Source organism: Sinohyriopsis cumingii, chromosome 17, assembly GCF_028554795.1.
Source record: "Sinohyriopsis cumingii isolate HCF-2022 chromosome 17, ASM2855479v2, whole genome shotgun sequence".
NCBI lineage: Eukaryota > Metazoa > Mollusca > Bivalvia > Unionida > Unionidae > Sinohyriopsis > Sinohyriopsis cumingii.
The window spans coordinates 40248211-40275333 of NC_142977.1; the positions used below are offsets into that span (position 1 = coordinate 40248211).

At 35.2% G+C, this 27123-nt stretch overlaps 1 protein-coding gene across 1 annotated transcript in view; it reads right to left on the bottom strand.

Moving 5' to 3' along the window:
* Positions 1–27123, bottom strand: part of LOC149778474 (uncharacterized) — a 96521-nt gene that overhangs the window by 39193 nt on the left and 30205 nt on the right. The window contains exons 10-17 of the mRNA XM_089939336.1: positions 23707–23837; positions 19009–19184; positions 15399–15532; positions 14395–14480; positions 12330–12435; positions 9623–9732; positions 7223–7418; positions 2734–2807 (exon numbers count right to left, since the gene is read on the bottom strand). Coding sequence (XP_089795462.1) covers positions 2734–2807; positions 7223–7418; positions 9623–9732; positions 12330–12435; positions 14395–14480; positions 15399–15532; positions 19009–19184; positions 23707–23837 — 1013 coding nt within the window. The remainder of the gene's footprint in view (positions 1–2733; positions 2808–7222; positions 7419–9622; positions 9733–12329; positions 12436–14394; positions 14481–15398; positions 15533–19008; positions 19185–23706; positions 23838–27123) is intronic.

A 27123-nucleotide genomic window follows, 5' to 3' on the forward strand; every position in this document is an offset into this window, starting at 1 on the left:
TAGTTTATTTTAACAGTTATTTACAGTGGTCTCCTTCTTATACAGCCACCCCTTCTGCACCAGGAAAGTGTTTGTATAATATGGGTGGCCATTCCAGAGGGGGACTATATTTGTAAGATGTGTATGTATATGTAGTAAGAAATATATATTAAAACAGTAACATCTTCATTTAAAACTAGCATTAATTATTTAAATGTTTTCTTGTCTTAAAAACAGTTATTTCAAGGTAGCATAAATTAATAGTTCTTCTTCTTGGGCATGAAATCTGAGCGGGGTATTGTTGGCATGCGCATTACAAAACCTTTCAAACACATTATTTAAATCTTGGTACATATGTTGTTTTGTATTTAAAATAATTCTCTTTCCATTTACTCCATTTTCCCACTGCTATAGAATATTCTCCTTATATGTTATGATCTTGTTTATTTGAGTCTTCCCAACATAAAATTGATGGGCAAGTGAACTCTCCCCATTGTCATCAAGTCATATAACTTTTACTTTTCATCTAAAGTATTATTTCTGTTTATGCGATGACATGTTAAAGTTCTGTAATGATTTATCCCTTTGTTGCTAATTGTACAGTACTGCAATTTAAATTATGCAGAAGAAACTGTTGTAGAGTAAATGAAATGCCTTGTTTATAAAGGGAGTGATACATGTACTGTCAAGTGATTATCAATCTTTGTCTGATACTATGTTTTCTTCAAGGTTAATTTCTGTGTGTTAATCCACAAAATTTATATTTAGCCCATGCTGACCATGTTATGATGTTGACAATTACATCGGTTGTAATCATCAATTAAAACACACAAAAAAGAAAGAAAAATCCACTGTATGAAGCCCAAAGCTCTATCAAAACAATGCTGACCCCATTTCATGTAAATATCAGCGTTAATGATATATCAGTAACCTTAGTGGTACAAGTACTTCAGCCAATACCTTTTTCAGTAATGAAAACCTGAAATCTGGAAGCAGACATCAGGAAAAATAATCAGATGATTTACCTTACCATAACTAAAAACTGGTTCTGGACATATATTAATAATAAAATGTGGCTGGTTGTGAGGGGTAAATTTTACATTTGTGCACTAATATGTTGGCCGCTGGTCGTGTCAGAGAGGTGGCCTTTCTCGAGGGGTACTTTTGAACACAAACTTGTCAGTGCCAAGGAATTCTGGCTGTAATGAGTGGGTGGCTGCTGGTCGGGGGGGATGTTCATGAGAGGGACCACTGTAATGATTCTACGTGGCACTGAGTGCATATTTTTTGCACAGCTTTCAACTAACTGGAGTGAAATCTCATGCATTACTGCTTTCCAAGTGCACAAATGCATACAATTCTGCATGATTTTAGCACTTGCACACTGTGGCAGCATCTCTGGTCTTCACTCAAGGGACAAGACAGGACTATTGAATCTCATCTCCCTCCTAGGAGAAGGAATTTCTGACTACTTATTAATTATCTTTCCGTTCTTGCTCACAGACTGGGATCGGGATAATCTACTGATCAGCTCTATCTGGAGAAAGGGATTGGACTTGGTACTTTACATAAAAATGGCAGTCCTCTACCCTGCCCTTGATAACAAGGCCGCCAGAGGTGGTGGGGGAATATCTAGGATCTGCCTGGTAACGGATTAGACTGTGTAGACCTTAATGGGAAGTCTTTGTTCAGGGAACTTGACTCCAACTAATGAGATCTCCCTGATTTAAATTCAGGTTGCTATGTGTGAGACAATCATTCCTCCATTGTGCCAAGGAGACAGGACTAAGTATTGGGTCCTAGCAACTTCCCAACACAGGGGAGTGCAAGGATTCCTCCTTGCTAAAACTAGCACCTTCCTTAATTTCGGAAGTGCTGTAGACCCCTCCTGGTTATGCAGCAGGTCCTGCAGATTTGAAACAGAAGTAGTAGGACCCTTCTTTCTGGTGGCTTTATGCCAAGTCCCAAACCTTGTCACTTCACAAGCAACAAATGGGACACCCAGCACACATTAAACAGATGGTGTGTGTGTGAAAGCTGAAAGCTAACGTGGGTATGTGAGAAAGCCTGCCAGTAGCTTCTTGGCGGTTCGGTGGTTCTTCCCAGGGTTTTCCAGGGTTCTTCCTCCATCAGTTATACTGGCTGCCATGTATAGCCTATCTTGTGCTGAAAAATGGTGTTAAACCCTACTACAACAACAACTTTGCTAGCTATGTACTAAAACCCTCAAAGTCAACAAAAAGGGACACATATATAAGAAAATAAAGTTAAAGAACTGATGAGAAAAAAACCCTCAAATACAACATAAAAAAAGAATATTATTGACAGCAGAAATGTCAAAAGACAACTTAAATGAAGTGTTGAGTGTTCATGAGACTAGTGAAGAAGTGCATAGACCTCCAACTGCTAATTGGAGAGAATAATCTCCATGGATAAAATAGTGCCAGGAAATAGATAAATCAAGGCAATAGTAGCAGCTAATGTACTGATGCTATTAAATATCCATTGCTGATATGCTACATGTACGAAATCAATATGTCCTAAGATTATGGTCTTGATCATTTCCTTAATGAATGAACTTTTTGATTTCTAGAAATGACAATCACTACTATCAATCTGTTCCATACTTTCTGAAATTATATGGTGTCTCTGAAAATATTAAGATAATCCTTGTCAACGATTAAAGGAGGTTTTCTCAATTATATTAAAATCTTCAAATCTGATCAAATTAAAAGCACTTATTGGTAATCTCACCTTTTCATATAGGACTTTGAAGTTCTCCTTCTCATTATTTAACAACTGCTCAAATACTTCAGGGTTTTCAACATCTGCAAGAAAGATGACACATACACACCAATTGTATTTTGAGAATTTATTTTTCAGACATTTTCTTTCTTTTTTTCTAAAAAACACCTGAAAATGTGAAATGGGTCTGAGGGTCCTTTAGCCAGACTTGGGAGGGGTCTGTTATGTAGAAAAAGCCACTTTAGTTAGCATTGTATTATTCCATGTACATTTACGATTTGTCAGACAGGATTTGGTCTGGAAATATTCTGTACATACTACCAAATCAACTGTAACCAAGAACTGTGAGAAACACCAATAAGTCTAAAACGTACACCAATGTGTGTGGAACAAAAGCATCTGCATGAAATTTCACATTATAAAGAATAGGCCCAAAACCATCAATCAGTATCAAGATAGGTTTGGGAGCTGATTTATGAGACTATGCTGCACATGTCAAAGGTAAGGCTGCTGTGTTAAACCATTTCAGTGCCGCACTTAAGGCAAGTGACACAAAGCAAAAGAGTAGATTCAGTAGTAATGCACTAGTAGTGCCACAAAAAATTTGATGTTCTTATTTCTTTTGATAGTTCTGCTACCTAAAACTGTACTATCTTTTCCTTGGACACTTACATTACTGTAATAAATGTTTCATGAAGTAGTGAGTGTGTGTGTGTGTGATTTGGATTTTAACATAGCTTAAAAAAATTTAAGTCAGATTCCTAAGATGTCTGCAGTGTGGCAGTTTATAGCTATGTCTAGTACTGGGGCATGATGCTGCAGACATGTAGCATGATGTCCCACTCAGTCACATTATCCTGACACTATGCCAACCAGTCGTAACACTAACCCCCTTAATGCTGAGCACCTATCGAGTCAGCTGTTAGTGCCATTTTTATAAGTCTTTGGTATGACTTGGCCGGGGTTCTAACCCGCGACTCTCGCATCCGATGCAGATTTATCTAACCATTTGGCCACTGGAGTGGTCTATAACGATTTGGACAAATATTTTTACTAGCATGCGAAGATAAAGGGCAACGGTACACACAACGATATTTAATTAATTTTGCACATTTTACACAGCTCATCCAAAATATTCCTTCTCCAATAGATTCCTTGATTCATTTTATTGATCTGAGTTTATGTATGAGTCTAAATAAGGGTATCATTCCAAGCATCATTAACAATTTTCCAGTCATATCACTATGATGTCTGCAGTGTGGCAGCACTGGAATTTTTCATTCTGGATCTTGCACTCATTTAACTTTAGTGTTGACTCATTATCTACATACATTTATTTTAAAAATTCCATTCTTTTTTCTGAATGATCTTTTCAAATTAGGAATATATTAATTAAATGAAAAATTATTTACCTGCAGAAATTTAGTTTTGTCATGAATTCACCCTAAAAATATATTAAATCTTTGCTGTCGTCGATATATGTAACAAAATATGGTACTCTTGTGGCTGGCAAAGACCTTACATTGCAACAGCCAACAACAAACGTTTAATGTTTTGACTGCCAAATAGCTTTTTAAATAGATGCTAATTATCACCTTACAACTGTCTTTAGCAACTCTGACAAGCGTCATTTGCTTCAAGTACATGCATATGCTCTCTACATTTTTAGGGCTAGCAAACTCGGCATTTTCAAGTTGTGGCTGTGGATAAGCAAGTTGCTTTGCAAACTGCTTATCTGACTGGATGAGTGGCAAATTAAGCAGATTCAGTACATACTGAATAGGATGAGTGAAATACATGTAGCAAAAGTCCCAAGTGCCCTTCAGAACAAGCACCTAACTGAACATTTTCAAGCCCTCTTTATATACTGATAAATGTAAAACAAATATAAAACAATTGAACCCAGATGAATAGTGACAAAAATGTAACGCAAATGGTACAGTAAATGCCTTCCCCTAATTTACATGTTCACTGTTAAGGTATGGCTGACTTTCTTACCTTAGGTGCAAGCCATTAACAAAGTATGATCATAGAACTTGCTGTTATTCTGCAAGACACCATTTAAAAAAAACAGAACAAAACACAATTAACCTAACCTGTGACTTTTTAACCTCAAAAGATACAGACCTCTCTCATACTTTAAATGCAAGCTTTCCATACAGTTTGATTCAGGCCTCATATGTACAATTCAGGATATTTTACTGAGAAAAAAATCATCTTTTCAGTCAGCAACCGAGATCTATGTCCTTCTGATCCCAAAATCGATAGGCTTCTTCCTTATCCCAAATACATGTCAACTGATCCAGGCTTGTGATTCAGAAGTTATACTGACAGGCAAAAACCATTTTACTTCTTTCAGTCAGTCAGTGACTTTTCACCCCAAAATTTATAGGGATCTTCTTTACTTCAAATGCAAACTATTTATAAAGTCTGAGAATGGCAAACGGTGGAGAACTTGAGATAATATGTAGAAATATTCACACTTTTTGAAAACAAAATTTTCCAGGTTTCTTTACTGGGTAAAATTTTGGGGTTTTTCCTTCTTCCTTTTTTGCGACCCTTACTGAACAGAATAATAAAAACATTCTTGGTTAGAAAACATAAATTTTTAAAATTAAATGCCTTTGTTATTGTGGGACTGTACCATATCATCTGAATTTTACATATGACCGTGTACCAAAACAAGTCTGTATCACTAGAATCAAGTATAACTACTGCAATTCATCCAAATTTGCATGTAGCAAGTTTTCTTTTACTGAATAAAAATGTAAATTTTACTTGGCTTAACTAATGATGGTTGTATGAAGAAAGTTCTTTTTAGGCAAGGGAAGGACAAAAAAAACGCTTTCAAATGATTTACCTTGGGATAAAAAAAAAATTCACTTAAGTCAAGTTGGTACCTAAAACATCTATTTACAATGTAATTTGAGTATGTACTGTATATTTAATGCAGTCATTGTAAAGGACACCCATAGCAAGGGATTCTGCATTAAAAAATGCCCCAGTGGTTGGTGGATTTCTAAGTACAGGAATGATTCTACTATTTTAATTGGGGCCACCTATCAACCCCCGAATTTTGGAATTTTGAAATATCCCAGTTGAATGTTGGTAAATCTTGCTTGCTGGAACCTTCACCTTCTCCCATTCAGCATGACCATGCTTTTAAGTGCATTTAATCAGAATAAGTCAGGGTCCAACCTGGACGTTATTATTTGGGTGAAAATACCCATCTCTTGTCAGAATAGGGTGAAGTTGACAAGAATATAGAGAAGTGGATGTACAAAGCTCAAAACAGTCATGGAAAATAAAATGCTGATTTTGCATATTTTCATGTGAGATGATTAAAATGCTGATAAAATACTATTAGAAGTTTACAAAAATAATAACATTTTCCTATATCACTCCATAAATTGGAAACTCTGAAAACATGTTACAGTCCAAAATCAGCAACAGTTTGCACACCATAAGGCTTCTATTCTTATTTTGTATGTAAAGTCCCAATTCTGAGTATGGGACCCCCAAGAATCTATTGTTATAATCACCCTTGATGTATTTAGTAAGGCCAGTGAGCAAAATTAACCATGGAGGAGGCCAGCTTCGGCGAGGCACATATTACTTTTAAAAATTTGCTTACAACAATGTTTCCAGCATGAAGTAGCAAGTGATAAGCAAAGATTTATCATAACACATTTTTATTAACTTCACATATCAAAATGGGAAATGGGAAAGATTTATCACAACACATTTTCATTAACTTTACATATCAAAATGGGAAATGGGAAAGATTTATCACAACACATTTTCATTAACTTTACATATCAAAATGGGAAATGGGGAAGAAAAGCTTTATTATTTGTCACTTACTCTCACCACAATCACACATTACAGCCATGCTGACACATCGTAATGCTAGATTGGTCTTCAAAAATTCTGTAATTTAAAACAAGTCTACTTGACTAATCCAATAACCTGAAAACCTGAAAACTTGCGACTGACTATACAAATATGTTTAGGAGAAGAACCCAAATTATCAATACATCAACTATATCTCAACTAACTTAAAAGCTCTGCAACCTCCAAAAACTACAGTAAAAACTCAATAAATTTATCTCCCTTTCTGTGTACTTAAGACTCAATTACATTTTTTTTATCAAATGGCAGCTGAAAATTACATTTTTCCCTCACTCTAATCAATATTTTGCACATTTCAAGGAGCTCTTTGCAGTTGGGAACAAACCTGTTCTTTCTCACGATTTCTTGGTAGCATGGAAAACCCTGGAAAATGGGAACAGACAGACAGACACACAGACAAATGGAATAACATGATACACTTCACCTTATAGTCGACATAGAAAAATATAACTTAATGAGGTCTGTTTTTGTACCATTCATTAAATCATGCATCTATTTAGCACGTGTTTTTGTACCATTCATTAAATCATGCATCTATTTAGTACTGTTTTTGTACCATTCATTAAATCATGCATCTATTTAGTACCTGCAAAAATTCCAGAGCTAGAGCTGTCATTGAAGCTCTGTTCCAGATTTGTCTGACCTTTCTCCTCCATCTCCTCCAGGTAGGTTATGGAGGTCTGAGGTTTTATTGCCTCTATGGGTAGAAGAGCTGGATGGTAGTGGTGGACAAGATAACACAGAGCCCGTCCATCAGAAAAGGAAACTGTGAAATTTTCAATCTGTAAAAGCAAAATAATCCATGTCCACAAACAATGTCAAATATTCAAAGTGAAATTATTTTTTTCCCATAAAAAATTATTTTGGTTTGCATTGTAAATCATTCTACACTGCTGCTGAATTCTGTATTGTTACAAAATATATAAGGGTCCAAGACTGCTGTGAATGATGTCCACAACAGTATAATCCATAAAATTCTCACCTGTTCATAGAATTAGCATACCCTCCAATTTGTACCCCCCCACCTAATGCAAAATCAAAAAGCATTAAGGATATAAAAAAATGTACAAAACTTAGTCATTTCATTCACTGATTTATAATTTCTGATCTGATGCCAAAGGGTTCCTAACACAGTCAAATTACTGGCAAAATGAGCTCCCTATGTAAACAAGCAACAGACTGTTCCGCTGTCCATTTCGGGTTTCTAGAATAGCCTAAATCAGTGAAAACTGGAGTCATCTGCATCCAATATTTGCAATGTCAAGTTTTAATATTTCTAAAACAAACTGAACAAAGAAATATACATGTGTTCAATGAGATGTAAATCCAAAATTCATGGAATTTTTTAGATTTTCAAAGACAGTTAACTACATCACATCTGTACTAATCCAGGCAAATATGGCAACAGTGTTGCTAAAGAGACTCCAATTGATCTGAAACACCAACAAGGTGACAGTCTTTAGAACCCTCTGATGATAATCAGATTAGAACTTATAAATCAATTAATGAAATGACCTAGTTTTGTGCATTTTTTTATATCCTTGATGACTTCTGTTTTTAAATTTGGTAAAGGGGTTCAAACAAACAGGATGGTGTTAGAATACCATAGCTGGGCTCAAATTGAACACTCACATACTTGCAAAATGCAATTGCTACAAACTTTAAAATCTTGTAACATAAATCATTAGTTAAACACCTTACTGTAAATGTTTTAGTCAAATAAGATGCATACTTTCTCAAAAATAAAATCTTGTTCTCACACTGATTCTGTTTTTGTGAGATTAGCTGGTTATAGCCTTGTACTGTGGCCTTAACCTACTGACAATATACCATGGATCAAGGTACAGCCATTATTTACAAGGTGCACTAATCTCTCTCTTGCATGCCAAGCATTTCCCTCTGCAAATATTTATCCAATATTATCTGACGTTAGGTAATATTTTGTACTGTGTCCCATGTCAAGAATTGTAATACTTGTATATTTTTGTGGGATGGCTGATATCAAATACTGGTGTCACATAACAGGAATCACTTTAAATATGTGGGTACTAAATTTTGTGATTTGGTAAAAAAATATGGATATTCGTGTCGTAATTGCAACAACAATAATTTTAAAAAATAATGAAGATACTAAGCAACAATGTATAAGTTGTTGTTTTGGAGTTTAACGCCGTTCCTCAGCACAAGATATGCTATACACAGCAGCCAATATAGCTGGTGAAGAAAGAACCTGGGAAAACCCCGGTAAGAACCACTGACCAATGGGAGCTACTGGAAGTTTTCTCATGTACCTACACTGGCTAAACCTGAGATTCGAACTCCCATGGACAAAGGTCAATGTCTAAACGGCTATAGGGAGGAAATTTTGCAAAGAAAGACTGTATGATCAGTACATGCAATTTAAGGTGGTATGTATAACACGAGAAGCCTGCCTAAACTGACCCTTGCTACTTGATGAGCCTGACCCTATCGTCCAAAATTGAATCCATGAAGTTTGACCAAAAGGTAGAATTACAAATCTGCATAATATGATGTCAGGTGCTGTAGGAATTGTTGTAAAATATGCTTTTAATAGAACTGGAAAAAATACATGGTGCCAACTGTGCTTGACATTATAATTTATTGTCTTTATAAGGGGGAGATATGAAGAATCGTTCACCCAAGGCAAGTCATGTTTCAATTGTTTTCTTTACCAAAACATGATTACAGAAGGGGAACATGACTGCATGAAGATGAGGGAGAAATTAGGTTTTTCTTTCTGATACATAATGTCCTGTGTACCATTCAATGACACAGCTGCATTTTTGTAGCGTGAAAATGATATGCTTGAACATTAATGCTTTCATCTTTCTCAAATGTTTTGAATATCAGTTAGAATTTCACTATAAATGAGGTCCAATGTGTTTTGTAATATCCAATGTCTCATTACAGTTGATTTAGTCATATATGGCATTTATTGTACTTATATTTGACTTAGTGCACTAACCTTCATTTTGTAGAAAGCACACACAGCTCTACACCACCTCAGCAGCAAGTTCAGACGAGGACTTTTGGTGTGAAGTTCTGGTTCACCAGACTCGCGTCTAAATTGGTTTTCTTGAAGGAAAAAAAATATGTACAAAGACTGAGTATATTAGTCAATTAATGGAAATTTGTTCAGTTATACATTTTGTGTTGCATTCAACCAGAGTAAATAACTTGTTGACAATATAATCTTTAGCCTCATAACAGAGGACATCTGTTCTTGTAAATTCAACAGAATCAGCAAAACCCTGAGCTGCTAAGGTAGCCCACTGAGCTATTCATAGCTACCAAGTCAATTTTAGTCTTCTGAGCTGAAAAATCTTTCAGGTGAAACCTGGAAACTCTTGTAGACTTCCATCCTAATGCTTAATTGTCATTCTGAGAGCAATTCAGTACAACGAGGCTGGAGCAACTGTCCTGACCTCAGGAGCTGTTGTGTGCCATATGTTCATATGATCTTGGGTTAATTTTCTGTATGCTGAACAAATAGCCAAACACATCCAGAATGAAAGAACCCAAGTATAAATATCATCTCTGCCTCTTCTCAGTGGAAAAACAAGTGAGATTACCAACTTCTGACTGACTTTGTATGCTTCTGGTACCATTTCAATGCTGTCCTGAAGATGACCCTACAAATAAGGGGACAATGAAGACAAGAATTTCAACATGAAAGTCTTCTGAATGAGTTGTTGTTGTTGTAGGGTTTTATCGCCATTTTTCAAAATGCGATAGGCTATACATGGTGGCCAGTATTAATGGTGGAGGAAGAACCCAGGAAAACCCTGGAAAGAACCACTGACCCACGAGAAGCTACTGGCAAACTTTCTCACAAACCCACATTGGCTGAATCCGAGACTAGAACCCATGCAGACAGAGGTGAGATGGCAGTGATCCATAACAGACAGTGCTTTAGACCACTCGGGGCCCCTCTTCTAAATGAGACTAGAGCCTGTATTTGGCAATAAAACCTACAGCTGTCATGGCAGCAAGAAAACCATAGTGGCAGAATTGCAAGAAGTTTAACAACTGAAGTACATGAATTTCACTTATTCTGCCTGCCAAAACTAGGGTCATTAGAAAGCATGTCTTAAAACAAAGGTGAGCTTGCAAAGTTTTGGACAATGGCTCAAAATGTGACTTATTTAACCACATCAAACTCAGTTCTATTTTGGGCAAAGGGTCAAGGTGTTTTGGTCAAATGGTTAACATGGCTAGGTAAGAAAGTATTTTGTTCTGGTCTATGTCCTACCATATTGATGGAATGTACTGGAAATCAAATGATGTTAGCCCCTGATCATGATTTGTGGCTATGTCTCCTTCAATAGACAAGGAATGAAGTTAGCAATCTGCAGCATTTTTGTTAAGGGGGGTGATTTCTCTCTGCATACAACAGTGGGTGAGGATTCCATTTTCCCTCTTAGGCTTCAAATTGCTAGAACTTGCAAGAGTGATTCTCATCATATGCAGCAGAGAAATGTAAAACACATCAGAAAAAGAAAAAATAATGTACAAGAAAATTTACTAGCATTTAGTGGGAAAATGCAAATGCAGTCTAAGATTTTCTTAGAAACCTACGGAAACGGCCACAGCTCAGTGTAGATAAATAGCACATGGAACTGCCAAACATATGCACTTTTGTTAACTTGGTTATATACGCCTACATCCTTTTGGTTTTCTCAAACAGTTGAGAATAGCTGGTATGATCAACTGAAAGTTCTATGTGCAGGTGAATAATAGCTGGACAAGGAAATTATGAAAACAAAAATTCAGGGCTGACTGCAATAACAGCTCCTACACTGGCTATGGACAAATGTTTCATTGAGACTGATGCTCATTTGTCCTTGGGATGATTATTCTCTGACATCTACTCTTGCCCACTGTTATCTATAGCATATACAGACAAAATTTAATCAAATGTCTCACCAAGCTTCACGCACATACAGACAAAAATCAATTGACTGCTCTGGCAGCCTAAGTTGTTTGAGCAACCGCCTCAGATGTGGGAGGTCGCTGGTTTGAACCCTGGCTGAATCATACCAATGACTTACAAAAATGGTACAAGCTGCTGCCTCGCTTGGCTTTCAACATTAAGAGGTAAGTGTTAGGACTGGTCAACCTGGTGTCAGGATAATTGGGACATGATGCTACATGTCTGCAGCATGATGCCTCAGTGCTAGATATCACTATACACTGCCACACTGCAGGCATTGTAGCAATATGACTGGAAAATTGATAAAGCTACATTTTATCCAATTTTCTAATTTTCATTGAGATTACAAACAGCAGTTTGATCCCTACCAGGCAAACGTATGAAGTTTTGTTTATGTTACTCTTTTTTTATCCTGCTTGTGTTCGTTGATGTCAAAGTTTCCAATCTAAAATTACCAGTTATCAGGGACCAACTGAGCATTGTCAGTAAAGTTTTTTCTTATCTGTCTGTACGTGAGTTTATGAGGCTTAGGGACATTAAATTAGGGTAAATTAAATTAGGGTAGGATGGGTTACCAAAACCACATTTTTGGGTCTCATCATGGTATAACCTGTGAAGTACTGAACTTATCGTAAAAAAATATAGACAAAACAGCCAACTAAAGTACATGATAGATGGATAGACAAATCACAATATAACTCAAACACTGCAGTTATTTAAACTAATGCTAAGCACTTACTTTTTCCTAGGTTTTGTAAAAGCTGAAGTTGATTCTGAACCTTTAGGCTTTTCTCCAAGAGGATGACTTCCTCTGTCAACTGCTCTTCATTCAACAACACCTCCACCTGTAAAAAAGACAATAGGTTTGTCATTACTGTGAAGAAAGGTTGAGATGGCCCCTATATTATTAGATCTTCTAATATTGTGTGTGCGTGTTTTTTGTATTTTAATGCAGCTTTTAAAAAACTTCAGTCAGATTGCTATGATGTCTAATATTGAGTTTTTTATACTAAAATTTGGGTAACATATGTCAATTTGAATTTACTTTTTCAACTCAAATATTTATGAAATTGAAACTTTGAAAATTTTACTCTTATCAGTTCAAAGTACAGCATTGTTCCAGGATTCAGCTGTTTGGGGGCATTTTTAACTATCCCTCTAGGCCAAACAGAACCATATCCAAAATGTAAATGGGCTCCAATCTTAATGCAAAATATTTCATGATTATGCATAATTTTGAATTTCAGCAACAGTCTCCTTATATTTTATTCCCAAATGAGTGATTATTTTTCCTCCAGAATAATGGATCCAGGCCTCATTCCCAATTACTCAAGAAAGATCTGTCAATAGATTTTTCCATAGTTGTGATGAACATTACACACAGAATAACCATTATAATATGCTTTTTTGTTCCTACCTCTTTCATGAATAAAAAGTATCTACTGTGAATCACTTTAAATTCATGGGCATCAAATTTTCATGATTTCATAAAAAAACAAACCAATCAGAATTCAAAAGTTAAAAAAAAAAAAAATCAAAGACTTTTCTAGGAATTTACAGGATCTCAAAATAAATTTCTAGAACCTCAAATTCTGACTGCAAAAGTGAAAATCATATACAGAATGATGAGTGATACAAACCAACAACCAGAAATATAAAAAATCAGTAACACAACAGAAGATTGTTTAAAAATCGTTCAAAATAATTTTAGACAATTTTAAAGGCTCTCAAGGTCTTGAGTTTAAGAAGGCAAAACGCACTTTCAAGGAAGTGTACAACCCAAGATATTCATGAGGACTAGGATTCATCAACTCTGGAACCTCTCCCACTAAAACTGAAACTGACTTGCATACACTAGAAAGTGACATATATAAAACAGGATATTTTCATACAATGGGAAGTAACACATCCACAGGCATCTTCCATACACAAGGAAGAGAAGTGGGTCACCCTTAGATGAAAAGAGGAAGCACCATTCTTCCTGGTTCCACAGGCCCTATAAGGAAGTCCTGAACCCCTTTAGACCAGAAACATCTGGGACAACCATCCATGTGAACACACGCTGTGTATGCAAGACATGTGGTGTGAGTTTCCCATGCTGCCTTTTAATGCCCACATTTGCCAATACCCTCAGGCAATGCTGAATGCTGAATGGGAATATATAAACATAACAAAAGGGTACAAGATACCCTGACAACAGTTTCTATTGGTGGGATGAAACACAAGAAGCAACTCTCAATATCAATGAAACTGGAGACATACAAGAAAATAAACCATGGACTGAGGAGAAAATAACAAATACAGCATAATAAAGGATATGACTGAAAACAAAAAGTCTAAGCTGCCCTAAAGACAGATGTAACAATGCACTAAGTTAAGAAAAAAGAGGGAGGAGATTCTGAAAGTGGACCAAGGTATCACACTGAAATCATGCTTTTCTTTTAATTTCTATACCTCTAGTAACTAACTGGAGGGATAATGTCCTTTGACTGGTTTTAAGAACCAGGAAAGATATAGCAAAGCAATAATAGCAAGTGATTCATTGCTGCTATTAAAATATATTTCTCAGCACTATAAATAGTCTGGGAATTACACCAAATGTATGAAAAAGCAAATGAGTGATGTCTTACCTTTTCATACAGCTTTATGGATAAATGTCTGGTCATAAGAGAAGTTTGACAAAGTTTCATTAAAATATCTCTGTTACAAAGTTACAGGTCAGACAATCAAATGTTAACAGAAAGACAATACCATAACATAATGCACCAATCGCAAGACACATATATAAAAAAGATGGCTATTACCTGATAATTCAAAATGATTGCCCAAAGAAGCTTCAGTGTTTTCTCTCTGTGTCCATCAACAATATCTCGTGCCACTACATTTGGACCTGAAAGTGAAAAAAAGCTCGATATATAATATGAAGTAGGAGATTAACAGAATCTATCAAGTGGATTTAGGTGGTCTTCTCCTTACAAACATCAATGTATTATTATTTTCTCTCCTTCTCAGCAGGAAATCGTGTTCATCAACATGAACAGATTTTTTATTAAATAAACAGCAGTTTCTAGAAGTTTATGTTCTTTTTTTTCTTCTTCAAAATGTTCTAAAAGGATGGGAGATGTTCTATGCTGTTTATAGAGGTTCTTAGTAGATATCATGTATGAAGAGAGCTTTTCAAGGTTATTATGGTATTACTAGTCGAGGTGTTTAGGGTGTGTTTCCTACGTTATGTTATTTATAAGTTTTTATATATTACCTCTTTAAGTTATTTATTAATTGATGTTTTTAGAGACTGAATGTTATTTATACTTTATTTAGTAAGAGACCGGAATCCTAGCCGATTACACGGTTCGTTAAGGACATCTAGGACTGGAATCCTAGCTGATTACTCGGTTCGTTAAGGACATCTAGGACATCCAATTTTGCGGTTTCCTTAGTTTTTTATAGCTGCTTCGTAAGTGAATTATTTATTAATACTTTTATAAAATTGAATGATATGTTATGGGTTTTTATGTTTTTATGACAGGGCAAAAGAAAAGTATCCCTAGGGGAACCAAGTCAGCAGCCGAGTTCAGAGACCCAAGGAAAGAGAAGCAAAGGCAAACCAGCAACAAAGTCTAAGTCTGAGTTGATATTAGGGACAGGACTTTATTGCTACAATGCTTATCTTCCATGATAAGGATATACTTCACATGTCACATATAATTTTAGTCTTTCTCATAATGGGCTGGAGTTTTGTACTTGACAAGTTTTACGACTCCTCTGTATGAGGATCAAATGAACAATCTATATATGCTATATGTACCTGGATCTACACCTTGCTGTGTTAGGGTCTTGAAGACAACCTCCATGTTGTGAACCTTTTGTAGTCGACTTATGGCAGGGACCCTCAACTTCGTACGTAGTTCATGAGTTCCAGTAAGAAATTCTAGAATTCGTCTGTAAATGAAGAAGAAAAAAAACTGTTACATTACTTTTTAATCTGATATTTTGGATAGAGTTAGTTCACATGTCAAATCCAGCCTTTTGTATCAAGCTTCAAAGTTAGTATGACTATGTATACATGCATTAATGCATACATACAACACAGTACAATGACTTACATGGTGCCAATTAAAATTTAAACATTTTTAAAAAGTGTAAAAATGAAAAATGAAAAGCATCAAAAGGATAAATCCTTTCAAAAAGTGTGAACATGAACATATTACAAGATAAAAAATAAAATATACAATGTAAAGATGTTAATGTAAAAAGTATATAATATAAATTATATAAAATACAGAAAAGTCAATTTTTTTTTACATACACTGCAATCTCTCAAAAAGTTTAAGATTTCCTCAAGTGAAACATCATTATAAAATTCCTTTATAGGGTTCACATAAGAAACTTCTCTCTAATAGTGTGGATGTCGATACACAAGAATGTGTATATACACAAGAATACACACATATATATTTTAGGGATGCCACTCTCCTATGATGGGTTTGATTTTCTATATAAGGGATGCCACTCTTCAATGAGGGGTTTGATTTTCTATATAAGGGATGCCACTCTTCAATAATGGGTTTGATTTTCTATAAAAGGGATATAAACCTTGGAGGTCGATTGTCTTCTTGCCTGAACGATGCACTTGACAATCTTGCTTGAAAATAAACCCTGGCTGATAGATCATTTGAAGGTGGAGAATGTGGAGTGCGATGCATGAGGGAGGGTATATGTTGCGACAGCAGGTACCTCCCCAGTGTTATTTCCATGGGATTGTCAAGCAACAAATTGATTAAACTGTTGAACCATAATCTCTGGAGACACAGAACTGAACATGTGTGCACCACCTATGCTCTCAGCTCTGGGACTGGGGCGAGAACCCATGCATTGTCTGAGTGGTCTGACCAAACCTTTGAAAGAAGAGGCATATATGCCAATCCCCTGAGAGATATAAGCATAATTATTGCTATTATAACATACATGTCATCAAGCAAGAGGTAAAAGCATAATTATTGTTATTATAAGTGGCAAAAAAGCATAATTTGGGTGTAAAAAAGAGTAATCTCTATATTACATGCCTAAATTACAGCAAGTATGAGTAAGATACATTGTTACATCTAACCTGGTTCTGCAGCTGGTCAAAATTCTTGTCACAATGAGCAAATCCATATGGATTAGAACCAAAATACGCACAAAATATACTGAAAAATTATTTATATTCAGACCTCATTAACTATTTTACATGTGTAAATTTCAGTAAATGATCATGAAGTGGAAATCTGCAATGAGGTCAGGTTCTCAGATTGCTGCATTACATTGCTCCGGTATACTTCATTTAAAGTTTGTAAAAATGTGTTGATTTTTCTTTTTTTTGTCAGATCAGAATGGCAGCAATCACCTATTTAAGAATATTCTCAAATTTATGGCAGTGGAATTAAGGAGTTGATAATAAAAACAACAAAAAGAACATTTTATTGCTTTATTTTTTAATGTACCAAAAAGACATAATCCATATACAATGTTGAGAAATGCATAATTTGGTGAAAAACAAGCATAATGATTATGCCAAAAGTGTAATGGTTGGCATGTATATTACAAGTGGCAAAAAAGCATAATTTTGGCATTAAAAATGTAATCTATATATTACATGCCTGAATTACAGCATGTATGAAAAAGATACATTTATTTACAACTAACCTGGCTCTGCACCTAGTCAAAATTCTTGTAACAAAGGGCAAAATCCATATGGATTAGAACCAGAATACAAATACAAAATATGCTGAAAAATTATTTATATTCAGCAATTAATTCAACTAGTCTATATCTGTAACTTTCGCTGAATGATCATGAACTGGAATTCTGCAATGATCATGGTCAGGTGCTCAGAGTGATGTATTACATTACAATCTTGGTTATGGTGTCCACGTGCTAGGAATTATTTTATCAAGGTATGCAACCATTGTTGTCTTCTGCTTGGCTCAATGGAGACCTCCAATCAAACAAACACCAACACTTCTGGAAAATTACCAAAATAATATTTGGAGGAGAGAAACAAAACACGTTAAAAAAAAGATTATTTTATGGGACCAGTTGGGGCAAGAAAGCTTCACTCACTAATGAAAAAAATTGCTATGAAAAGAAAACTCGCCCGATCTGGCTTTTTTATGCATTAAAAACTCAAGCTGGAGAAAATATTTATGTCAGAAATTAATAGAAAACAATGTTCCAGACACACAGGCTATACACATCACTAGCCACAAAAATACCAACTCTCTCAAAAACTACCAAAACTTAGTAACAACCAGAAATGTGTGATGTCAAACCCATTTTCTTCTAGCTGTTAAAATCCCTTTGTGTTCAGCTGAATCAATGATGTACATGCAATCAGACATGACAAATCATGCACTTACCAATCTGAAGGAATCATTTATCCAACCATACATTATTGCCATACATTATTCCACAAGCAGATTTCCCTGTAGCATATCCTTGCACTACTAATAATAATACTTGTCACATTTCCAAGACAGAAAATATAACTTTTCCAAGAGACTGTGAACTTGAAAGTTCAGCACATGGTTATCCACTATGGACTGTGTTTGGAGGGTCTTTCAAACATGGAAGTAATCTTACAAATAATGTAACCCTTTGACTGATATGTCCTTGTCTTGTTGCAAACCCCACCATAGATTTCAATATAATCAGCCAAATGCAAGCCCTCCCATGCCACCCTCATGCCAAATGCAAGCCCTCCTATCCCACCCTCATGCCAAATGCAAGCCCTCCCATCCCACCCTCATGCCAAATGCAAGCCCTCAAATCCCACCCTCACGCCAAATGCAAGTCCTCCCATCCCACCCTTATGCAAAATGCAACTCCTCTCATCCTACCCTCATGCCAAATGCTAAGGATCTCTCCTTAACAGAGCTGACAGTTTTAGATTGAGTGTCATTAATCCTGAAAACAAGTCAAACGACAACAATGATAACAAAAATCTCAAGAACCCTTCCCAGTGGTGAAAAAACTAGCACAATACACCAGGGAAAATAAATGATAAATGTAGGCAACCAAATGGTTGCACACAGTACACAAAAGTTGCACTAACTACATGTATTTTCTTGGATCACACAGCAAAGATTTGTAATTTGCCCAAATGATTCACTCTCAATGCATATTACCTTTAATGCATATTGGGTTATGTCACGCTCATAAAATATGTGTAAATGTCTTTGTGTTATTTAGTACCAAGTAAATGAATAATTATGACATAACAGAATCAGCCATGAAGTATATACATCTATATGACAATCAATCTAAAACAAATTATTATTATTATTATTATTAATAAATAAATAAATTATTATAATATTATTGCTTAATAGGCAGTCACATTGTTTACATTAAATGATTGTATAAAATATTCCACTTACGTTAATCTGATTCCATCTCGTAAATCTGTAGCAAGTTTGATGACAGCAAAGTCAAATTCATCCAGATGGGTCTGTGTGTAGGTAACCGTGCAACCCAAGTAACCAAGATGACGAGTTATGTCCCCTTCTCCACTCAAGTAGTCTCGCGAGAAAGTTATCAGCAAGTCTTTACTACTCTGAAAAAATTAAAAATTTAGATGAAACCAGAACTGCTAGCAATTTATGCATAGAAAAAGGGGCCCACTTGCTACATTTTGTTCACTTCTCCAGCAGAGGAAGTTGTCTTAGGACACCAAAGTTAGCTGACTGGAACATTGCTTGGCCATTTCCATCAAGTCAAGAAATAACCTTGGAAGTAGTTGCAAGAATACACAAACTTGATGGGTTGATGGGTTTAGTGATCTACCTCCAGTTGACTGCCCCATAAAAGGCAGACAAGGTTCTGATTGTGACTTTGTCTCCTTCTTCTGCCATATTGTTTCATGAGAATAAAGGAAAATCCAAATATAATTCTTAATGGCGGCAAATTATTCTTTCTTGACAGAAAAGGCAGTGTATGTTCCAACTGCAAAGTCAGGAGATGGGCATTCATTGGCCGTTACTCCTCTAAAGATGATGGGGAATGCTGGGAACCAAACTGTTCTAGATCTTATCAACATAACATTGCATGTCAAGTTCTACTGAAATCCAACAATCCATGATAATGCTGCACAAACATTAGTCAGAAGGATGAATACTCTGAAATAAAACTCATCTAAATGTGGAACGCTGGATATTAAAGTCATTTAAGACCTTATTAAAATAAAACTGCATGCTACATCTGGTTGAAATCCAACTATTCTTGGTGAGGAAATACTGCAAAAATCCAGGAGGACAGACAAAGAGGAATATAACTCCTGTAAATGTAAAGTATAGATAACATCTTGAAAGAGTTTGATTCCCAGCATTCCACACTATCATTTACAAGATTGATGCTCTACAATGAGTCGGTTCAAACCATTCTTTCATTCTCTTCCAAGAGATTGATGCCACACAATGAGTCAATTACTTCCATTCTTTCATTCTTTTGAACCTTACATATCCGAGTTAACATGTTGACAACAGAAATTCAGAAATATCCACAACTCCAAGTTTGATAAAAATGCATTTCTATTTATTTGTTATTATGCTCTCAATCTATATAATAGACAAAAACTTGAAACAAAAGCTATAACCTTCAAATTAATGACCAATTTGCTATAAATCCAAGGATATTTAATGAAATTAACTAAGTTAAGCTACAAAAAGCAGGCTTAAGAGGACAGAATATCTGGTGGCCATATTTCGTTTAAATAATGCTAAATACAAGAGACTCTCAAAGAGATTAGTGCTCTACTGTTTAAACATGAAAAGTAATCCTTTTAGTTATGGAGAATTAAATTCTCCAAATAACTTCTGCTTCTTTAAAAAAAAAAACCCAAATAAAACAGACATGTAGCATCATGCCCCACCCAGTCACATTATCCTGACATCTGGCCACCAAAGCAGTCAATTATTCCTAATTAATGTAACATCAACATACCCTTGAAAAGAATAATAACATGGTTAATTGTTTTGTGTTAGATATTCAACAAATTTAAGGCATTCTGCGTGGATGTAACCACGTGTATCCAATTATCTGTTTGTTCTTGTAAGGAAAAATATAAAAACAACTTTTTTTATTATGATAGAAAACACTAATCATCATATAAAGCAAATGATGTGTCAACAGCCTAATAATAATATAGGGATTATATAATATAGGTCTAAGACTTTTAATTATTTCAATACAATTTCCTGTTTATGGCTATTGGAGAACTTGGTTATTGAGACAAAAAATAAAACTTGCAAAACCAATTTCTTTCAATAGTATTTGACAGATTTCAGCATTAAGTATACTGCTTTGCAGCTAAAATGGATTAAGACATGGGACTGATTGCTCATCTTTCTCTCTCTCTCTCTCTCTCTCTCTCTGGAAAAAATGAAGGATGTTAAATTTACATTTCTATAACAGGATGTATGTAAACAAAAGACTATCAACAGCAGTAATACCAAGTTTGGTCTCTACATTTATCTCAAACTGGTTTAGTGGTTTCTACTGCATCTAGCAGTAATACCAAGCTTGGTCTCTACATTTATCTCAAACTGGTTTAGTGGTTTCTATTGCATCCTGTTGATTCCTCTAATAAACATGAAACGAAATTGTAAGAAAGGGATAATGGATCTGTTTTGAATACATTATCCGCAATGAATGTTATTTTTAAAAATTTCTCGGTACTATGTTGTCGAAATGTACAGATGCATTCATTTCCTTATTTTTGTTGCAGTTTACACAATATATTTTGTTAAGTATCATATGAAATTCAGTGCACCATTTCTTCTGACATCCAATCACAGGATTATAGACGGATGATTTAAACTTGAAAAAGCACAGCTTTTGCAGTTGTTGCATTAACATACAAAAACAAAAATTATTCCTAAAAGCTAACTTACCATGTACTGTTCAGCAATAGAAAAATGACAAAGTTAAGTCCACTCAAATACTGAATTCATGTATATTGCAAAGAAAAGAAGATTCATTCATTGACTCAATTAACAGTCTGTGGCCAGGGCACTAGATAAATGTTTGTCTTATATATATGTATGTATGTATGTGTATGAGATAGCGAGACAAAATTATTAAGATTATATCAAATCTTTACTTTATATTAATTACTAAATGGTTATAAATCATCCATGATACATGTAGGTTGAAACCCCATGTCTATACATCAATTTGGAAGGAGTAATGACAAAAATATTACCAAGACAGTCAACATGGTGGTAATGTTGGTTGCCACATCAGCACCATTTATATTTAGGACCAATTACACATCAGTCTTTTAGTGAAAGTCTTGTGCTGATATGACAATCTTATTGATAAAAATATAATTTACAATATTTTTCAAAGATGGCATCCATTCTAAACATTAGATAGCAACCATTCTCATAATGGACAATCTAAGAAGCCTTTTTGTGAAAACCCCATGTCAATAGGACCATCAATTCAGAAAGGAAAGTGATAACAAGATTTTCAAGATGGAAAAAAGGTGGCTATATTAAATAACAGATCAGTGCACTTTGTATGTAGAACCAAGGAGACCTCAGAATGAAACTGAGCCAAGTTTCATGATATCCTAACCAGTAGTTACTTTGGAGTAACAATAACTGCTGATATATTACTGTATGATCTTTTCTGGTCTTTGACCAGTAGAAGTAACAAGTCTTCCATGTAAACCAGTGTACACATAAATACATATTAGGGCTGGGTACTATGGGAAAGTTTGTATTTTGGTATAACATGGTATTTCTGAACAAATTATGATATGTACCACAGTATACCACAACCATATATGGGACCAACAATTTAATTTTCAGCAGCAAGAACACACAACCATCTGTTCTTCTAAATTCAAATATTAGGTTGTCATCTAAACACTGTAACTAATGTGGAATGATTAAATTTATACTACAGCTGACATACTGAAAGAGATATTGTGCAAGATATTTATTAGACAGGGTTCATAAAGAATTCTGAATGATAAATTCAGACTTTTTCCAAACTTTCAAAGACCACAAACATAGATTTCTAAGACCTATTTTTGCTAACATTTTGTATATAAGTTATGTTATATGAGAAAACAACGAAAAAATACTACAACAAATGCTCGTTTGTTATTGCGGCAGCAATGAAAATGAATGTTCATCAAAAGAAAGAAACCAGGAAAACTCTACTACATCTGAATCTAACAACCTTGGACAATTTTATTTGTGATTATGGAAAGAAATTAAAATGTTTGGATTTATTTCAATTTTAAAAAGACTTTTAAAGACCTCAGGATAATCTGCTCAATTTTCCCAAACTTAAGGCATTGAAAATGCTACCTCATTTTTCCAAAACTGTCCAAGACCGTAGGAACCCTGTTAGAAATGAACAATTAATATAAAACACAGACAATTAAAAAAAAAAAATATTTAGTGGACGAGAGAAATATTTAAAATTCAGACAGAAAAAAAAATCTTATAATCACTATCAGTCCTACAAGGAATACATCAACTTAACACATTAACATACGCTTGTAATCAACTAAATATGTTACATTTATTCCTTCTTTTATTAAATCCAAAAGTTTTTCTGAAAGCTGGATTTGGCCCGAATATCTGTCATGACATCCCATTCAGCCACCATCTTGGCATATAAACAAGTAATTTAGGGTCCATGCAATACTCAAAATCAATTGGTGACAAATACATTTTGAAACAAATTAAATCATTTTTGGAATTATTTTGTACGAAAAATGAGAACATGCTTTTAACATCAATAAATTCGCAATAAGATTTACTTGCAATTTTGTACCATTCCTTACTGATGGAAACTAATGAAGTACAGATATAGTGGGAAATTACCCTAGTCTGTACCACTGGGAAAAATACTGCCATTAACTGGTATACTGTGAAGCTCTAATGCATGCACGCTAGCATGTACACACCCACCCATCCACCCACAAACACGCCCGACTTGCAAAAACTGTAATACAAAACTTTATGATTGTTGATGAAACTGGCAAAGGCACTGCCTCTGGAAAAACACACCCATGTTTCACTATGCTAACACAGGTGAGGGAATAAGACATCACTAACCTTGAACTCAGAGTCCTTGCAGAAGAGACAGGGATTGTGGTCAATAAGGCGGGCCTGCTTGGATTGGTCAAGGAAATACACCAGCATCAGGAACTTCTTCAACATATGCTGTGCCAGTGCCTTTGAGTAACCTGCATGGCAAATTGCTAAACTTGAAATGTGCCCAAATGTGCCTCCACCAATAATGTTCAAGATGCAAGGATTAACTTTTGAAGTCAGAAAGAGAATATATCTTAATCAGATTTTGATGGAAACAATTAAAAGTTGGTTGACTGGATATTATAGTGCACCAGCAATATAAAGCTATAAGGGTTTTAAGATGATTATATCTAAGAAAGGTTTATTGCCAACGAGCGATAAAAGTACAAAAACGCAACAATGATCTGGTGAAAATAAATGAAGGTTCCCAATCAACGGGGGATGAAATTGGTGTGTATAAAGGGTGATTAGATAATAAAGTATAAATTAGAGTGATCAACAGGACAAATGTTCATTAAAAATGCTCAAAGGTAATAGAATAAAACATAACTTCCTTCAAGAAATTTTAAATACAAGACATCTACCATATCAGATAGTTCATGTGCTGAACACTATAGTAATGATTGTGTGTAGGTTGGTGATTAAGACAATCTACCATAACATGCTTCACGGTGTTTAAAGCTACATTCCCTTCTAAAATCACCTTCAATCTAATATGATTAGTATATTTTGTGTGATTGTTTTACATGCTGAATATCAACACAGCATAACTGCAACCTGCATGACAGTATAGGTCTGCCCTCAGATTTCCCCTCCTCTGGATTCTTTTACATTTCTTGCTCAATATATTTCATTATTCTTCATTATGACAATAAATCATGTTTTGTCACACAATTAACACCTTGCAAGGGAATGCAGCTTTTAATCCATACAGCTAATAATGATGTAAATGGATATCCAAGTAATAAAATGTACCATCAGGTAACCAATTAGTCAATGTATTAAAAAACATGATTCCAAGTTCAGAACAAAGATTATATCTGGCGATGTCAGTAGTGAGCGAGACACAGAATAATGAGTATAGTTTCAGGCTTGACTCATGTAACTATTGGCTGCTGTACATTTATCTATAGCAGACCTCCGTCTACTGATTTTATATTTTCGACATGTACGACCATTTGGCCATGTACCTCAAATATTTTCCTTAGTTTCTATTTATAACATGAACCATTTCCAAGAAAACAGATGGGTTTCTTGAATTTGAAACCATGTGTCAAAGATTCATATTTTGATATACATTTAGGTAGTGTACCAGTCTATATTGAAAAAATAAAAAGGACGCCAAATATTCAGTGAAACAGGCTTCATCAATGTAACTCATGGATGTTATATTATTGAAAAATGTTAGAGGAGAGGAATTTTGTTAAACTGAAGAACATGCCACTTTGGATAAAGGACAAATCATTAGCGCATGTTGCATCAGGAAAAGGACAAATCAACAGCAGTTTACAAATTTGGAAAGAGGAATTTGACAGTGATGTAATACAGCAATTTTAGAATTTGTGGATTTGGCTTTATGACCATTCAGCAAAAGTTAGACAAGTAGACTATTTAAAGTGAGTGTTGTATACAAATGCAGCAATACCAGGATTTCCATCTTAAGTTAAAACCAACCAGATGTCAGGTATTTTGTTGAAAACCCCAAGGTAATATGACTCTGTTCAGGAGGAGCAGTTATAAGAATTTCAAGATGGCTGCCATGGTGGCCATAATGGATGTCAAACTGGTACCATTTTCATTTATGACCAACAAGACATCATAAATCTTTTAGTGAAAACACAATGTTCATATAACCATCTATTAAGGAGAAGCAATAAAAAAATATATTGAATGTCTGAGGAGAAAGTGTGTGTAAAGTTTGATGGCAATCCTCCCATTGTTCTAGAAGGTATAGCAATGGATGGACAGACCAAAAAAAAAACCATCCCATAAGCTGTTCTGGTTTAAATAAGTATTAATTTTTATTTTATGCTAAGCAGTGAATTACTTGATTTTCTAATTAAAATATTATTGATATTTCACTGCAGTGAAAAAATAACGATATTTTTTCACTACCGGAACTACTTTTTGGGGTCAGAACATACTTACCTCCTTTTGATTTTGCACCTTAGCAAATTAATAGTTAATAACACTGGACAACAAATTTTTACAAAAGTCATGTTACTGAAATAAAATTAGTCAATTCTTATCAATTTTTATGTGCTGAACACGAATATGACAGTCAAATTGCAAAATTGGCTCTAGTTTTTTTGTAATCTGCAAGAAATTAATGTTTACATAACGAAATGCATTCCAATAGTAAAAGGTCAACTGTAATAGCCTACCTATAAAAAATCAAGTCATTGACTACATCTTAGATTTCTTCGCCTGTCTCTTGTACAGCTGTTCGGGAGCATCTCTGAGGAGTGTCCAGCAGTAGTCAGCCAGCATTGTAGTGGACCATTTTCCCTGGTATCTTTGTTCCATTGTTGCGATATCTTGATGAAAACGTTCGCCGTGTTCATCACTAACAATACCACAGTTGCTAGGAAAGAAATCCAAATGGGAATGAAGGAAGTGAATCTTTAGAGACATATTGCAGCCAAGTTTCTTATACTTCATCAACATGTCTTCTACTAGTTCCTTATAGTTTTCTGCCCTAACATTTCCGAGGAAGTTTGTAGAAACTAGGCGAAAAGCATTCCATGCTTGTTTCGCGTCACCTTCCAGCAAGTTGTTGAACCGGTCATCTTTGAAAAGCTCTCGAATCTGAGGACCCACAAAAACTCCCTCTTTAATCTTTGCTTTGCTGAGTCGAGGGAATTTTTCATGCAGGTATCGGAATGCTGGCAAAGTCCGGTCAATGGCTTTCACGAAGTTCTTCATCAAACCTAGTTTGATGTGAAGGGGTGGTAGCAAGATTTTCTGAGCCTCAACCAGAGCTGGGTGTTGGATATTCTTCTCTCCAATGGCTACATTCTGCCTGTGAGTCCATTCCTTCCTCATGTAGTGCATTTCCCTTGCTCGGCTATCCCACTCGCATAAGAAACACATGTATTTTGTATATCCTTGCTGCAGTCCCATTAAAAGGGCAACTACCTTCAAATCACCACAGAGGTGCCAGCTGTACTTGTTATACTCAATGGAATTCAGTAGCTGCCTTAAGTTATCGTATGTCTCTTTCATGTGGACAGCATACGCTACTGGAATAGATGGAAGAATGTTTCCATTGTGCAAAAGCACAGCCTTGAGACTCAGTTTCGAAGAGTCCACAAATAGTCTCCATTCTTGTGGGTCATGAGTGATTTTTAAAGCATTCATGAGGCCCTCAATATCGGAACAGAATATCAGATTACTTTCCTTTCTGAAGAAAGGCTCCAATTGCTGGTGGCGCTTTCG